This window comes from Pituophis catenifer, unplaced genomic scaffold (assembly GCF_029215685.1).
Source record: "Pituophis catenifer annectens isolate HBS135680 unplaced genomic scaffold, rPitCat1.0.hap2 SCAF_4, whole genome shotgun sequence".
Classification (NCBI taxonomy): Eukaryota; Metazoa; Chordata; class Lepidosauria; order Squamata; family Colubridae; genus Pituophis; species Pituophis catenifer.
In genome coordinates this window covers 79,165,192-79,181,723 of record NW_027256884.1, presented here as the reverse complement: position 1 = coordinate 79,181,723, position 16,532 = coordinate 79,165,192, and the positions used below count along the sequence as shown (strand labels likewise).

General features: G+C 36.2%; 1 protein-coding gene across 1 annotated transcript in view; it reads right to left on the bottom strand.

Annotated features, from left to right (window-relative positions):
- SYNJ1 (synaptojanin 1) overlaps window positions 1-16,532 on the bottom strand; it is a 58,565-nt gene that overhangs the window by 3,412 nt on the left and 38,621 nt on the right. Inside the window, exons 25-29 of the mRNA XM_070942614.1 lie at window positions 14,582-14,710; window positions 9,464-9,508; window positions 7,255-7,325; window positions 3,896-4,013; window positions 2,467-2,675 (exon numbers count right to left, since the gene is read on the bottom strand). Of these exons, the coding sequence (XP_070798715.1) occupies window positions 2,467-2,675; window positions 3,896-4,013; window positions 7,255-7,325; window positions 9,464-9,508; window positions 14,582-14,710 (572 nt within the window). The remainder of the gene's footprint in view (window positions 1-2,466; window positions 2,676-3,895; window positions 4,014-7,254; window positions 7,326-9,463; window positions 9,509-14,581; window positions 14,711-16,532) is intronic.

The window sequence follows — 16,532 nt, the reverse complement described above, 5'->3', positions numbered from 1 at the left end:
AAAGTGACTCAAGCCAAAGGCCTGGCTCACCCTCCCAGCACAGAGAACGTAAGATGCCCTGTCCAAGTACAGGAAATGAGTTTAAGCTTAAAGACAAGTTGTTTTTAATCATTTAGACACATTCTACGTGTTTCTTTTAATATTAAAGTATCTATTATGTAAAACTAAACTCCAATAAATATAGTAATTGGACACAATGTAAAACCATCAAAGGTTATGACTTGAAATATTACACTCTAATATTGAGATTACATTTAGCAAAGCTTGACTTGAAAATTCACCATACTTAAAAACCAATGATCAATATATAACACTGAAGTTTAACTGCAGAATAAATAGAAATAAAAGTTTAGCAGCAATTAACGTATTCTGTTTATAAACTAGGTTATTACCAAAACTCAAAATAGCAGATTATTACATTTTAAATTATGCTTATTGCATTGATCTCAGATGCAAAGAAGCTTTTGGGTTTTTTTAAAAAATTCTAAGATTAATTTAAAATTAAACAAGATAGATTATATGTTAAAAGTAACTTTTAAAAAAATATTATAGAGAAAGCTGACTTAACCAAAAATAAAATTTGAAAAAAATATTTTTCCTGATTCTGAAATGTTGTCTCAGGCTACTTGTGTTGATCAGTGTTAAATAGTTTCAGATAGTGAGAGAATCAAGCACCCTCAGTTGCAAGAGTTCTCAAAATGTGAATTAGGTCCACTTGTAGAATTGTAAATAAGACTTCAACTTTTCATTTTATTAAATAAGCTGCTAAACTGTTCTGCTCCCTTTTATCATGGCAATAGCAAGAAGCTGTACATCCCCATATCTCTTTTCAATTAATGTGTCAGGGACAAAAATAAGGCAATTTTTGAATAAATGTTAAGTCTCTCTAGTATGCTGTCATACTACTTCCATTCTCTCCACTTCCAAAGAATAATTAGTAGAAATGGGTATATTGAAACATATATAACACAATTTGAAAACTCTTGCCCTATAGGGCATAGCATGTCAAGTTAAGTAAGTTGCCTTATATGTCAATAACATGATGCATATTTGCCTATTCGTACAGGCAGGTGATTTCAGTGCAAGCACAGATGTATGAACATAATTGTTCATACATCTTTTATGCTAGAACTTATGAAGAACATAGAATGGATGAAAAAATGTAAGACCAGTAAAGAATCAGGTACCTTTTACCCTGAAGGTTGATCCTGCTTGTGAAAGGAGACAGATATCAAAAGAAAACATTAGGGAGAAATCCAAGGTAACATGCTTCCAAAAGACTCAGTATTATTTTGGCCACTAAGGGGAACTATAATTCAGATACAATGTACATGCAGACATCTTTTTCCTGCACTAACCTGAGTATCTCAGAACAAACAGCATTTCTCTGTGGCCCTGTTTTACAAAGAAGGCTGCTAGTTGCAGAAGTGGATTTTGTGTTGCCTTAACAAAAATGGGTATATTCCTGTCCTTACTCAAACTTTTTTATATTCCTATGAAAAGTTGGGCAGAGTTTGGAGAAGGGATGAATTCTCTTGAAATATAATTGGATATAGGGCAAAAGTTACTTAGATCAAATACCAATTATATTGTACATTATGGAATTGCCAAATTATGGAAATTCTAAAGGTTCACAATTTTTCTCTTGCTGTTCTATTTTCTGAAGACAAATTAATAAAGGTATTAATTTCCTCATTTGCTTCATAGATCACAATAGTATACTGCATGTACAATTGCTAATATACATCAACATTAGGACAGGTTAAAATATATCAAACTAAATGTTAAGTAAAAATGGATTTTAAATTATAAGATAAATTTTTGAAAGTTATTTTACTTTTAAAACAGCAAAGGTAAATGGGCACATACAATTTTCAGATTTGTGATTATTTTCTTATAGCCAATGAAAAACTGTTTTTTTCCATCTGGCTGATCTTTCATTGTAATACATTGATATTGAATTTATTTGTCCACATTTTAAAATCTTAATTAATTCCCCCCCCTCTTTATTTTGGTATTCTGTTGTTGCAAATTTTATTCTGTATTAATTTCAATATTTGCATTTTTTTTTTGCCTTTTGGAAGTTTAAATATTTTTCTGCAAACTGTTTAGGGAACACTTTGCAGAAACAGAACCTCTCCAGGAAATAAAATCTGGCCCAGATTTTGACTATGATGAAGATAAACCTAACTAATGTCCAATGTACTGAATCCAAAATAATTCTAAACATAATTTGTTAAATCCCTCACTTGAGTTATGCCTATGCTTCCTTGTGACAGATATTAGGAAGCAATAAAACAGTTCAGCCTTAATTTGGACTTTAATAGTTTAAGCCTATATTGGCAATTTATGAGTTGTTCAGCTTTTTACACTGAATACAGCAGTATTTTTGAGTGGAGCAGTACAGACGTAGAAGTAGATAAGTTGCATCCAAAAGAAAATGTTTAAAAAATATTCTGTACATACCTGCTTCTGTGATGGAATGTTGTCAGAAGGCAAACTTTGGGATGATCTGCTGCGGGGGGGAGGCTGTGGTGGTGCCTCCAGGTTTGATGGAGAAGCTGTTTGAGACGTTGCTGTCATAGGTATAAGTGGCTCCTGCATCTTTACAACAGAGGTGGGTTGAACAGGAACTGCTCCTTGTGGTTTAAGTGGTTCAGGAAGTATAGGTGACCCTATAAATCCATTCAATTATTTTCTTAGTTCCAATACCAAAAATGGTTTTAATAATGATAGTGATAATAGTAGTAATGCCAAATCCAGTCTGAACAACTGGCTGACTGTGCAACAGACCATAATGTTTTTTTTTAAAATCTATTGGTTAGTGGGACACAGATACACGATCAATCTAAGAACAACGAACTTGTTATTCCCTGAGCACTATTTTAGAAGAAAATAGAGGATATAAACCTTAAAAATAAATAAATACATACACACTTTTCTTAACTCTATAATTCAGTTGTACACTCACTACAGTGTGCAACTGTTATCTAGGCTGCATTTTAACTAACAGACAATTTCTTTGCAATACAGCAGAAAAAATCTAATTTCTGAGCAGTTGTATGCCATTCTGTCTCAAAACTTGATTTAAATAGTGTGAAGCTTTACTGAAGAGAGGTTGAAATCTTGCTTAACACTGTACATATGCATTATAAATAGCTCCAATTGTTTTATAATTTATATTACTACTGTAATCAATTTGGATCAGCAACAGTGCATTTTCCTTGAAAACCCCAAATACAAGAAAGACAAACATTAATAGGTATTACCTACAGTTATCTCAATGTTGTTACATTCATATTAGAATGATGGACTTTATTTGTTTGCACTAAAAAAGTAATTTTTAAATTGCTTTTTACATATTTAGAATTTTTGAAAAAATACTAATATTTAAAGGAGATTGAGTTGGAAATACAATGACAATCAATTTCCCCTATTTTTTGGATGTTATATAGATATACCACTACTCAAAAAAAGCTACATCACAAATCCTGGATTCTAGAATTGTTTCACATAATGCAGTTATTTTAGATTTGAATGCTTTAAAAAATAATTGGGAATTTCCTTTTCCAAATCACTGTTAAGACTGTTCATTTGTTAAAAGCACTGAAAAAAACAGTAGCAATTCTTTCTTATAGACAAGAAAAGCAAAACATGCTTTGCAATCTTTTTTTTTTTATTTATTAATAAAATTTCTATGGTGGCCCTCTCACTTACAGTGAATCTTGCCTTATAGTTGACCTAAGTACTAACTTGCTTTAAAAATAAGAAGTGGGTATTTTGAAATTAGGTTTCATCCAAGGGATAGCACCTGTATTCCCTTGAATACACTTATAACAACTCCTTTATCTGGAAGAATTACATTAAAAAAAAGAAAAATGCATAATATACTCACCAATTTTACCTGTTGTTAATTCTGGTGGTTTAGGGTGGAGTTCAGGCATATGCTTTCCTATAGAAGGACGCACATGACTTTGTGGTGCACTAATAACTCCAGCTCGGGGAGGAACAATCTGAAATGGAAGTATAGACTTTTAAGCACAACTATAATTGGAATTGGTTTGTTTCAAAGTAGGCTGGCAACTTAAACCAGTTGTCCCTAGTCTAGGGTCCTACCGATTAATTGGGCTTCAGTTCTGTTGTCTTCTAGACTGATAGTCTCTAGATGCCCCATTCATGTGGAGGCTCTCAAGTTACGGAAGGCTGCTTCACCTATTTCTTAACATCCTTGCAATTAATAAAAGCTTTACAATGTAAAAATAAGTATATATATGGAACTTGGACATCTACAAAGGAATATCTATTGGATCTGCACAACCCTTAAAAGTAATAAAGTCAAGGAAAAAGAGGCTAGCCTGTGTGTGCTATGTTTGTATTCCTGCCCGAGGAGAACTCCAATTTATACCTGCATCAAATGCAAACTGATCAAATTACTGGAGGAGAAAGTAGAGGATCTACAAACGTTTAACCACTCTGAAACTTATCTGTGGAAACGAGAAATTCTGGAAAGGACAGAAGTCCGTCTACAAACTGAACCCACCAAGGAAGAAACAACTATGAAGAAAAATGGAGCCTTAGAAGAAAAAGGAGGCAACGGGTCACTCAGAAGACAAAACGCCTGAGAGGACCTATGCTTGCTACTGGAGCTTAACATTCATTTTCTTACTCTCCCCCTAGAAGAACGCATGCATCTGGAGAAGAATCTTCATCGATTGTTACAGTAACAGGAAGAAAAGTAGCTCAGACTGTCATAGAGAAGAAGAGTCTGCTAGGTATCCAGAAGAGGAAAAGGCATGTGTTCATGACTTCTCAGAGAAATAGAATCAGCAATCTGCAGACCAGACAACCTATCAAGCTGCCTCCCTGGTACAAAGTTCAAAGACGTGACAGAGAGGCTTACCCAACTAATTGAATTCATTGATTATTATTCCTTTCTCCTCGTTCATGTTGGGACAAATGATACAACAAAAAAGAGCCTGAAAAAAATAAATCAAGGGAGGCAGGAAGGCAAAAGAGGAGCATGGATGATATCAACATCCAATGAGAGAATGGAGGATTTCTGAGGTAAGCCACTGGCTCAAGGGACAGTGCTGCCTGGACTATGGTCTACCTACTTATATGTAATGTAGGGCTCCTGGCAAGAGACAGAGTACACCTCACAAAGACTGGGAAGTATGGGCCTGAAGTCATCTGAAAGGCTTTAAACTGAATCTGGAGGCCAATTTCTAGGACCAAACCCAAAGTAAAAATACCAAGACAATGAATCTGACAATAAGGAAGGAAGTGGTGATGAGGAAATGACACTCAGGTACAAAACAGGAGATGCAGCTAGCAAATGCAAGGTCAGCCATAAAGGACTCAGATGCCTGTATACTAATAATAAAAATATGGGGAACAAACCGGGAGAACCTGAAGTCATAGTTCACGAGGCAGGTACAATATTGTTGCTATTACTGAAAATTCGTGTGATGGAAGCCATGATTGGAGCATACTGCTAAAAAGAAATAATTTGTTCAAAAGAAACAGATGCAACAAAAGGGGAGCTGCACTGTATGTAAAGAATACTAGACCTTTACAGAAATACACAACACTAAGGATGAAGATCTTCTTGAAAGTATTTGGGTGAATACTAGGAGGAAAAAAGAAATAACACAAGTATAAGTGTATATTCAACCAAGGTCACCCAACCAAGCAGAGGAAATAAAGGCACCTTTTGGAAGTCAGTAAGCTGAAGTGTGCAGGAAACACACCACTGTAGTAATGGGGATTTTACCCTGAACTAGGTAACAACTGGGAAACAAACTTTGCAGCAAGTGGAAGATGGAACAGGTACCTAGCATACATTGACAACTTTTTCATCCAAAAAATGGGGAAAAGAACTACAGGATCAGCTACACTGGATTTCATACTTACTAATAAGAATGAAATGATTGAGGGAATGGAGAGTGACCATGCCATGCTAGGATTCACCATAATGCAAACAAGGATACCTGAACAAAGTCAGACTCATGTTCTAGATTTTAAGAGAGCTAACTTCAACAAACTAGGAGAATGATCAGGGAGGATTCCATGGAGAGAAATTCTGGAGGGAAAAACAGTTCAGGAAGCTTGGGAAATTCTGAAAAATGAAATAAAAAAGACCCAAACAGAAACAATACCACAGAGAAGAAAAACAAGACATCTAAGGAGCTTGGCATGGCAAACTGAGGGACAAAAAGGACAAATATAAAAATGTAAAGAGGGGCTTAATAATTGCAACAGAATATCAGCCAAATTAGCAAATTCTTGCTGGAGGAGTTCTTCTTATGATATTTTGATTGTTAGTTGCTCAGACCCTTTGTCAAACCTTCCAGGAATTGCCCAAATAATCCCCCCCCTTAATTACCCCATTTTAAGAACCTCTGTCCCAAACAACCCAATTATATTCCCCCCCACCATATTTCCAACTTTGGTATTCCAGTCTCTAATCACAAGCAGCACATCCTGCTTGCATGTTTTGTCAATTTCAAATTGAACTTCTCAACCTCTTCTTCACTATCAGAGATTAAAACAAAGTTAGATAATCAATGGGTTATCAATGAAGTCTAATTGATACCATTCAGTCATGGACTGCATGATAGTCTAGTAATGTTCTTGCTATATCCTGCCTAGCCATGAAAGCAATATCATTTCTTCGTTGTTTTCCATGTAGTAAACAATTTGGGGAGTAAACAATATGATTTGCTGATTGAAGGTGCCCAGTTCCAGTCCAGTTAGTTTGCTGAGATATAAGCTGAAATGTATCGTTAATTCATTAATTAGGAACTAACTCATGTCAGAAATACAACCATATTTGGTGTTGACATATCCTATGTGAGGGTACAGGTTTATGTTTATAAAATGGTGAATTGAATGATGACAGGGAGCTAGATCTTCACCCTTCTATATACTTTCACTGCATGCATTTTTCAACCCCAGCCCATATCTGAGGATAGAAATGAGCCATGCAACAAGAAAAGTGATTGAGATAATAGATTTGGGATTTCTTTTGGTAATATTAAAATTAATCCCACTCTTTTATAAATGGTGATGATTGTAGACATAACCTGAGATTTAGCTAAATGGGTTTAAACTGAAAACTTCGAATATTTAAGTTCTTCATTAAAATACACACCAGGGACCTTCTGGCTAGTATCACTAGAAAATATTTTTTTAAATATTACATAACTAAATCTTACTCTATTCTTAGTTTTACTAGAAAATATATATCCTTACCGGTCTACATGTACTGGATCCAGATGTTCCTGTGTTTATTTGTCCAGTGGGAGGCAGAGACTGATTATAAGCTAGAGAAAGGGGATGCTTAATTAGAATATATTTCTAAATTCAGATTCTCTATAATTAGTAAATATTTGATACTAATATATAGCAACTACTCTTTGTGGAATAGGGGATTCTGAGCTTTCAGATATGAAAGGATGCCCCCCTTCCAAATTTGTTGTGCATATTGGTCACTGAAACTACACACTGAATACTAACGGTTCTTGCAGTACTAGAAAATTACAATTGTAGATTAAAAATCTTTTTTTTAAAAAATTGATAGAACTATGGAATAAATTGAGATACTGGTTAATGCCAGGAATTTCTCCTTTAACACTGGTGGTGGAAATGGAGAAATTCCCTAAGATTGAATTGAAAGAATGGATTAGTAAATTAAAAGAAAATCAGATATATACAGTAAATGGGAAAACTGGAAGAACACAATAAAGAATATAACACAACTAAATAAACTTTTATCAGATATTAAATTAAACTGGTTGAATTTAATACAATTAGAGAAATGGATAAAAATGGAAGAAAAATTCGAGGAGAAAGATAAGACAACAAAATTTGAAATGATTATAAAAGAATGTGAGGTGAATGAAGACTATATAGGTAAAGGAAGAATTGGGAAAATATATAGAATATTAACTGAATTAGAAGATCAGGCAAAAGGTTTAAAATTAATTTGGGAAAGATTTAAGGGAAATAAATGATAATGATTGGGAAAATATTTGGAACAGAAGAGTATATAAGAATATGTCAGAGTTAAGGAAAATGGTTATAAAGTGATATGGAGATGATACCGAACACCATGTAAATTAAATCAAATAGATGTTAAATATACAAATATTTGTTGGAGATGCGAGAAAGAGGTTGGAACATATAAACATATGTGGTGAGATTGTGATAGTGCACAAAAATATGGGACATGGTGTTTAGGGAAGTTAGAGCACTTTTGAATGTAAATTTAGATATGTCACAGAGGATTGCATTACTGTTGCTGGTGGAAAAACAGGATATAAATGAAACAAAAAAGGAATTGATTGTAAATTTGATAATGGAAGCTAGATTAGTGATGGCTAAATATTGGAGATGAAATTGGGATATTCAAAGAAATGAGTGCTATAATGAAATTTGGAATATGGCAACAAATGATAAATTAACAACAGAAATTAAATTTAAAAAAGGGATGATTAAATAATTATAATGAAATATGGGGGGATTTTATAAAAACAGTGTTGGTGGAAGGCAAAGGGAATAAACCTACTCAAGAATATATGTTGTTTTGGAGGGGATAAGGGGATAATTGGAATATATTATATATCTTCTTATAGAAGAAGAAATATAAGGGAAAAATGGTCTCCAGGTGTTTGTGTGTGCACTGTAATATTTGTATTTCCCCCCTTTTTTTGTATTTAGAGTTATATGTATTGTGTTTGTATTATTTGTATTCCAAATAAAAAAATATTATAAAAAAACACACCTAGTATGACTACTCTGATAGTAAAAAAAGAAAAAGAAAATTACAATTGTATACTGTAATCCTTATAACTTTGTTCTAATAATCAATCTAATTATTGACATAGCATCGTAGCATTATTTTCGTGTTTCCCTGAAAATAAGACCCGGTCTTATATTTTTTTGAACCCTGAAATAAGCGCTTGGCCTTACTGCCATGCGCTCAAAAGCCCAATTGGTCTTATTATCAGGGGATGTCCTATTTTGGGGAAAACAGGGTATCCTTTATTAGTATTTGAAACTGGTTCAGCATACCCACAAATATATGGTCCTATTTAGGGATCTGGGAGACTTTATAAAAAAGCATTAAATCTCACCTTTGTAATTCGTATCATTTACAGAATGATTTATCTAGCAAGATTTTTTGTCTACTGTCAAACCACTTCCTCATTGAACTAGCTTGTTAATGGCACAAATAAGAATATTAACAATGAATTATTATTGAAATGAATAAGTTGCTCAGTTCCAAAAGTCTCTAAATAGCTAGCAACATGATTTCATTTGGTAAGAATATTTCAAACATTAACATTAAATTTATGAAATATAAAGAGAAGTCTAAATGTTCACTACATATGAAATTTAGAGATTAAATATTTACATATTCAGTTTAAAAATTCAATGTGACATTAAGAATAAGAGTTACCTTCTTCTCTCCTAGCTACAACAGGGCTGGGAGGAGCACCAAAACCTTATCAGGGGAAAGCAGAAAAGTACTATATAACATGTAAGCAACATTCCAGATTAAGAAAAGGCAAAAATAAAGATAATTGCAAGGCTTTTTAATAAAATGATTAATAAATGTTTTTAATTACAATAGTTGCATTGTATTTTTTTTAATTTTAACAAACTTTATTAAATTATCAAACAATTATAAAAACAATTAAAACCATAATAAGATATTCATATACATAGATCATATCATATATTTTACATTTCATTTCTATTCTTTTGCATATCTATATATATTCTTCTCCTCTACACATTATATAGTTCATAACCTAGTCTCATATTCATTCTCCTGACGGTGAAGTCATTGTTGGTATTTATATGAAATAAGCATGGAAATACACTCTCCATTATCAGCTCTTAGTTTAAAACTCACTATTAGAAAGAAAATAAAATTTAATACTCATATCCTTATCCACTTTCTTTTCGCTTAATCCAATCGTGCCACTTATCCCATACCTTAAAATACTTTGAGCTTTCCTTATCCTTTAATTTCAGTGTTAGTTGATCTGATTCCACACATGCATATATTTTTTGTATTATCTGCTGGTCGGTTGGCAAATAATCGGTCTTCCAAACTTGTGCAATTGCTATTCTGGCCGCCGTAATTATATGATGTATTAAATATGTCATTTCTTTTCTGATATTTTGTTTATATATTCCTAATAAAAAAATCTCTGGGTCTAATTCAATTTCTTCTCCTGTAATTTGTGATATCCAAATTCTAATTTTCCCCCAGTATACCTTGATTTTGGGACAAAGCCACCATATGTGATAAAAAGTTCCTCGGGCCTGTTTGCACTTCCAACAATTCGGGTCCAAATTAGGGTACATTTGTGCTAGTCTCGCAGGAGCAAGGTGCCACCTATACCACATTTTGTATTGGTTTTCCTTGTAAGTTACTGATTTCGTTATTTTAATGTTGTTTTCCCAAATACCTTTCCCACTCTTCTAGTTGGATATTTTTACCTATGTTTCTAGTCCAGGCAATCATTTGGCCTTTGATTATATTCTCATTTAAGTCAATTTCTAGTAAGTATTTATATATTTTAGATATTAATTTCCCTTCTTTCACTTCCAGAAATTTATCTAGCCTATTAGGTTTCACATCAATTCCTCCTTTGTCCCTGTCTTTCCTATATCTATTTTGTACTTGAAGGTAGGGCCACCAATCCAATTCCATTCCCGCATCTCTAAGGTCCTGGCGTGTTCTTAGTAGTCCATTTGAATCTAGTAGGTCCCTGTACCGTATAGTTCTGTGAAAATTTATAGTATTGGGGTGCATAGCCGCCTCCACTGTGGAAAACCACCCAGGAACATTGTATTTTATTGTAATATGCTCAGTAAGAAAAATAAAAGCTGACTTATCATTCTTAGATAACACAAATAGCTGCAAACACCAATTAACCACTGCCATAGCCCTTGGGAAGGAATGGTCACCCCCCACAACTAGGGTTAACAAATATGTGTTTTTTGCCCTAGAAGGGCTCAGCTGAGGCCACCAAGTGCTTGGGCAAATGTAGACAACAGTAGTTGGGTCCCTTGAGAGGTGGGTTGTAGTGTTGATTATGCATATGTGAGTGTGAAGGGCCCGGTGAAAGGAGGGGAGTGGGTAGGCAGGAACATCAGGATGGTGATAGGAATACAGGATCCAGAATTTGCAAGTGGTCTTGTGTCTGACAGCAACACATTCAAACTTTAGTCCCTGGTTATCAGAACCCTGAGCTCTCCTGTTGTTTTTGAATATCAGATTGGTTTGTAATAAGGCTACCTTCATCTGTAATCTTATAGTAGATGAGTGTGCCAACCTGACATGCCTAACCAAAATCTGGGTGGGCCTGAAAGAGGGTGTCCCTCTATCACAGGGGTGTCAAACTCAAGGCCCGGTGGCCAGATCTGGCCCATGGGGTGCTTAGATCTGGCCCACGGGGCCGCCCTGGAAACAGCGGACTGGCCCACAGTGCCTCTGCTAGTGGAAATGGAGCTTGGGAGGGCCGCATACGGTCCTCCCAAGCTCCATTTTCACTGGCAGAGGGTTGCAGGAGGCCATCGCAACCAAAAACGGAGCTCACGAGGACTGCGTGCAGCTCTCTCGAGCTTCATTTTCGCTGGCAGAGTGCTCGGGCTGCCACAGGCGGCCCTGACTCGAGTGATCTCGAGCTGGCCACACCTACCCTGGCCCCCCGAGGTCAAACACAACCCTGATGTGGCCCTCAATGAAATAGAGTTTGACACCCCTGCTCTATCAGAATTGTGCCAGGTGGGTTTCGGTTTATGGTTATACATCAGCTGAGATTCTAGTGGAGGTAGGTGGAGAGGCAGTTGTTATCTCTGTTTTACATATTTGAGGTTCTCTGATTAAAATTGGGCATTAGGGAACAGTTGGGATTGTTTCTGGTACTGTCCTTCATGGTGCCCAGCAACATACCATTGCCTGACTGGTTTACATTGCCTCTGCTTTACAGCTTTAACTTTTATCATTTGGGTTTTCACTTGAACGAACTGTGCACAAACTACTAAGTTATGAAAGCGTTCCCGAAATATATTTTTAAGACCAAAGCGACTGAATAGAATTAATTGACAATGAGTAGAGATTGGAGAAAGAAATTGGAGTTTCTTTCCAATTGGAGAAATTGGGTGTAGAATCAAAAGCAGACTATAGGTAGTCCTTGACTTGCAACCATTCATTTAGTGACTGTTTGAAATTACAATGGCACTGAAAAAAAAGTGATGAACATTTTTGACACTTGCAGTATCCCGATGGCCACGTCTGTTATATGCCTAAAGACGGAATCTTGCCAGACTAAAGCAGCTATTTGAATAACTATAAATACAAATAGTCCCTGGTTTACAATCATCCATTTGGTGATTGTTCAAAGTTACAGCAGCACTGGAAAAAGTGACTTGTGACTTGGTTTCATACTTAGGACCACTGCAGCATCCCCATGGTCACATGATCAAAATTCAGACGCTTGCAACCAAGCCAACAATTCATTTGCAATTCAGCATACAGAGTTATTTGCTGCAAATCGTGAACAGCCAGAATCGTCTGATCTTTTTCTACACAGATTTAAAGCAATTGTTTCTTGGTAAAGAGAGATCATTTTAACCTCTTGGATCGTTATTGTCGGAATGGAGAACTCGCTGCAGCCAACTCGCCACAGGACAATTGAACAATTCAATTCAATTATTGAAAATAAATTTTCAAAACCATTTTAATTTTTGTCATTCTGTCCCTCCTTTTTCATCTTTTCTGTAGTGGTTATGTTCTACCATTTCTTTGATATTAGTGTAACTTGTCCCGTGGCGAGTTGGCAGTGGCAAGTTAGTCGTAGCGAGCTGGACGTGGCGAATTGTCCTAAACTCCATTCTTGTATGTATAAACTTGTGTCTTTCCTCTTGACATTGTAGAACAGGGGTGTCAAACTCATGGCCCGCGGGCCAGATCCAGCCCACGGGGTGCTTAGATCTGGCTCGCGGGGCCACCCTAGAAACAGCGAAGGACTGGCCCGCGGTGCCTCTGCCAATGAAAACGGAGCTCGTGAGGGCTGCGGGAGGCCCTCCCGAGCTCTGTTTTCAGTTGCAGAGGGTTGCAGGAGGCAGTCCCAGCCGAAAACGGAGCTCGTGAGGACTGCGGGAAGCCCTCCCAAGCTCCGTTTTCGCTGGCAGAGGGTTGCAGGAGGCCGTCACAGCCGAAAATGGAGCTCGTGAGGACTGCGGGAAGCCCTCCCGAGCTCCGTTTTCGCTGGCAGAGGGTTGCAGGAGGCCGTCACAGCCGAAAACGGAGCTCGTGAGGACTGCGGGAAGCACTCCCAAGCTTCGTTTTTGCTGGCAGAGAATAAAATCTCTGAGGTTGTTGGTACGTGGATATTTCAATTAACCAAAACAGATAAGGAGGCATACTCCAGGCCCCTCCCTTTAATGTTGCTAATGGGATCCAGGAAGCATGCCCTTTTTATGACAGCCCCTATTCTGTAGAACACCCTTTCTTTTTAGTCTCTTCTGGAAAAATTAATCTTCTGGAAAACTGTAAACTGTTGTAAAAAGGTGGCTCTTTTGCAACTATTTTGTAAAACGTTTTTGGATTAGTTTCATTGTATCCTTATTTATTGATTGGTTTTATGTTATTCTTTACTTTGTGAGCTATCCAGCTAACTAAAATCAGCACGAAAATCACTAAATAAATAAATAAATAAATGAACAAAATATCTGCATCTGTTAAGCCATAGTTAAATAATCATTACCTCCAAGTTCTTTTCTAGTAAGTGCAGGACTCTTACTCCCTTAGGAGTAAGAGATAAAGGCAGCAGTAAAAAAATATTAATTGAAAAAAAGGATTAGAAAGAAATTAAGAATCATAGTAAACAAATTTATTATTGTACATTCTATAGGAGCTTCAGGCTCATATTGTGTAATGACAATAATTATAACAGAGCACTCCTGTATATACATAATCCAAAGCAGCTATCCTACAGAAAACTAAGAAGTCTTGCTAAAACTTCTATTATGTTAAAATAATAATGTGGTTACAAAGAGAATTTAGGATAGGACAAAATGTGGAGATCTAATCTGAGTTGCGAAATGTGGAGAATATTAATTATAATTGGGTTTGAATCAATAGAAACCATGGTTGTAACTGTTTCAAACAAAGCATGGTTAACACTATATCATCTGAATTGATAGGATATGGGTAAAGCATTAAGTAATAATAGAACCAATTCCAAAGTCTTTCTGAAACTGCATCAGAAGGGTAGGAGGGTAAATATATAAGTCTGAGTCATCTGTTTTTCCCACGTCAGACCAAAGACAAAAAACCTGTAGTCTTCTAGCTGTTAATGAGTATCATGACCCCAAACCAGCATATCCAATAATCAGTTATGAATGGAACACCAACAGCTGAAAGACTACACATTTCCAAGCACTATGCTGAATTATTATTCAGCATATCTAAATGTGATGGATAATAAACTTATTAAACATATGTTATCTAAAAATAACAGAAAAATCTTATGACTATACTGTTTTATTCTATTACCTGATGGCGGAGGGGGCCTTTGTGGTGGAGCAGGGCGAGCAGGAGGCACTCCCGGTCGAGGTGGAGGTGGGCGTTTTGGTTCCAAGCCTTGAGTAGACTCTTTTAGTTGAGTTATAGGTTGAAAATCTGCTGGTGAACATGAAAATAATATAAAGGGATAATTCAAACAGCAAATAATGCTATCACTATGTTAGTGTGTGTATTACTGAAAGCAGTTCCAAGGATTATACCTTAATATAATCTCACATTTTCGAGATGTTTGGAGAGCAGAAACCAGAAGAGGCTAATATACATTCTTGTGTGTGTGTGTGTGTGTGTGTGTGTGTGTGTGTGTGTGTGTGTGAGCACGCACACAAACACACACTAATCACAGAACTAAACTAGCACCAATAAAGGTAAATACGTTAAGGTGCTTTGGAAGTGTCCTTCAATAAAGATCAGGCTGGCTCCCTCCTTGCTGGCTTTCTGAAAAACTGAATTCCTTTGGGGAGAGGGTCTTTTCTTATGTTTATACCTGAGGTCATCTTGTTTTCTAGTTGCTTTGTGTATTTTTCTTTTCCTTTCATATTTTATTCTTTGTGTTTTTGTATTGGGCTTTATGTACATTGAATATATTTTAAAGTCTCTACACATCCATGTTAAAATACCAGGTTTTTGAGATGTAAAAAAAAAGCAGACCAAGATAACTTCAGAATTTTTCCCAACTTTAATATAACATATATACAATTCAATTGAAAAACAAACTGAAATCTTTTAGAGGGGAAAACAAAAGGACAATAACACGGTTGTATATGTGCACACTCTAACTAATATTTGTTGAAACACCTTTCTGATTTTATGACAGCATTCAATCTTTTGGGGTAAGAGCCTAATAGCATGGTACATCTTGCCTTAGGAATCTTTGCCCACTCTTCCTTGTATAAACACTCCAAATCTGTCAGATTGTGAGGGCATTTTCTATGTACAGCCTCTTCAGGTAATTCCACAGATTTTCAATTGTATTCAGGTCTGGGCTCTGGCTGTGTCATTCCAAAACTTTGAGCCGTGGTAGAGCAGTGGTTAGAATGCAGTACTGCAGGCTACTTCTGCTGCCTGCCGGCTGCCTGCAGTTCAGCAGTTCGATTCCCATCAGCTCAAGGTTGAGCTGCCTTCCAGCCTTCTGAGGTCGGTAAAATGAGGACCCAGATTGCTTGGGGTGATATGCTGCCTGTGTAAAACCACTTAGAGAGGGCTGTAAAGCATGGTGAAGCGGTATATAAGTCTAAGTACTATTACTATTGCTGTCTTCTACTGGTGAAATCATTTTTTTGTTCATTTGAAAGTTTGCTTTGGATCATTATCGTGTTGAAATGTGAAATTCCTCTTCATCTTCAGAATTTTAGTAGAGATCTGAAGATTTTGTGCCAAAATTGACTGATATTTGGAACTGTTCATAATTCTCTTACCCTTGACTATAGCCCTAGTTATCGCTGAAGAAAAGCATCCCCAAAGTATAATGCTACCACCACTTTTCACTATGGTTATTGTGTACTTTTGATGATGCACAGTGTTGTTTTTGTGCCAAAGATACTTTTCAGAATTATGGACAAAAAGTTCAACCTTGGTCTCATCAGACCATAACACGTTTTCCCACATGCTTTTGTTGGTCTTGATGTAGGTCTTGCAAAATGTAGCTGGGCTTACGTTTTCTTTGTAAGAAAAGGCTTCCGTCTTGCCATTTGAACCCACAGCCGACAAATGAGCAATATGGGAGATTATTGTCACTTGTAGTATACAACTAGTATTCGCCCAGAAATTCCTGCAACTCCTTTAATGCTGTTGGCCTCTTGCAGCCACAGTTTTAATCTTGTTTTTTCAGCAGTTTGGAGGAACATTCAGCTCTTGGTAATGTCACTGCCGTGCCATATTTTCTCCACTTGTTGATGACTATCTTCACTGTGTTCCATGCTAT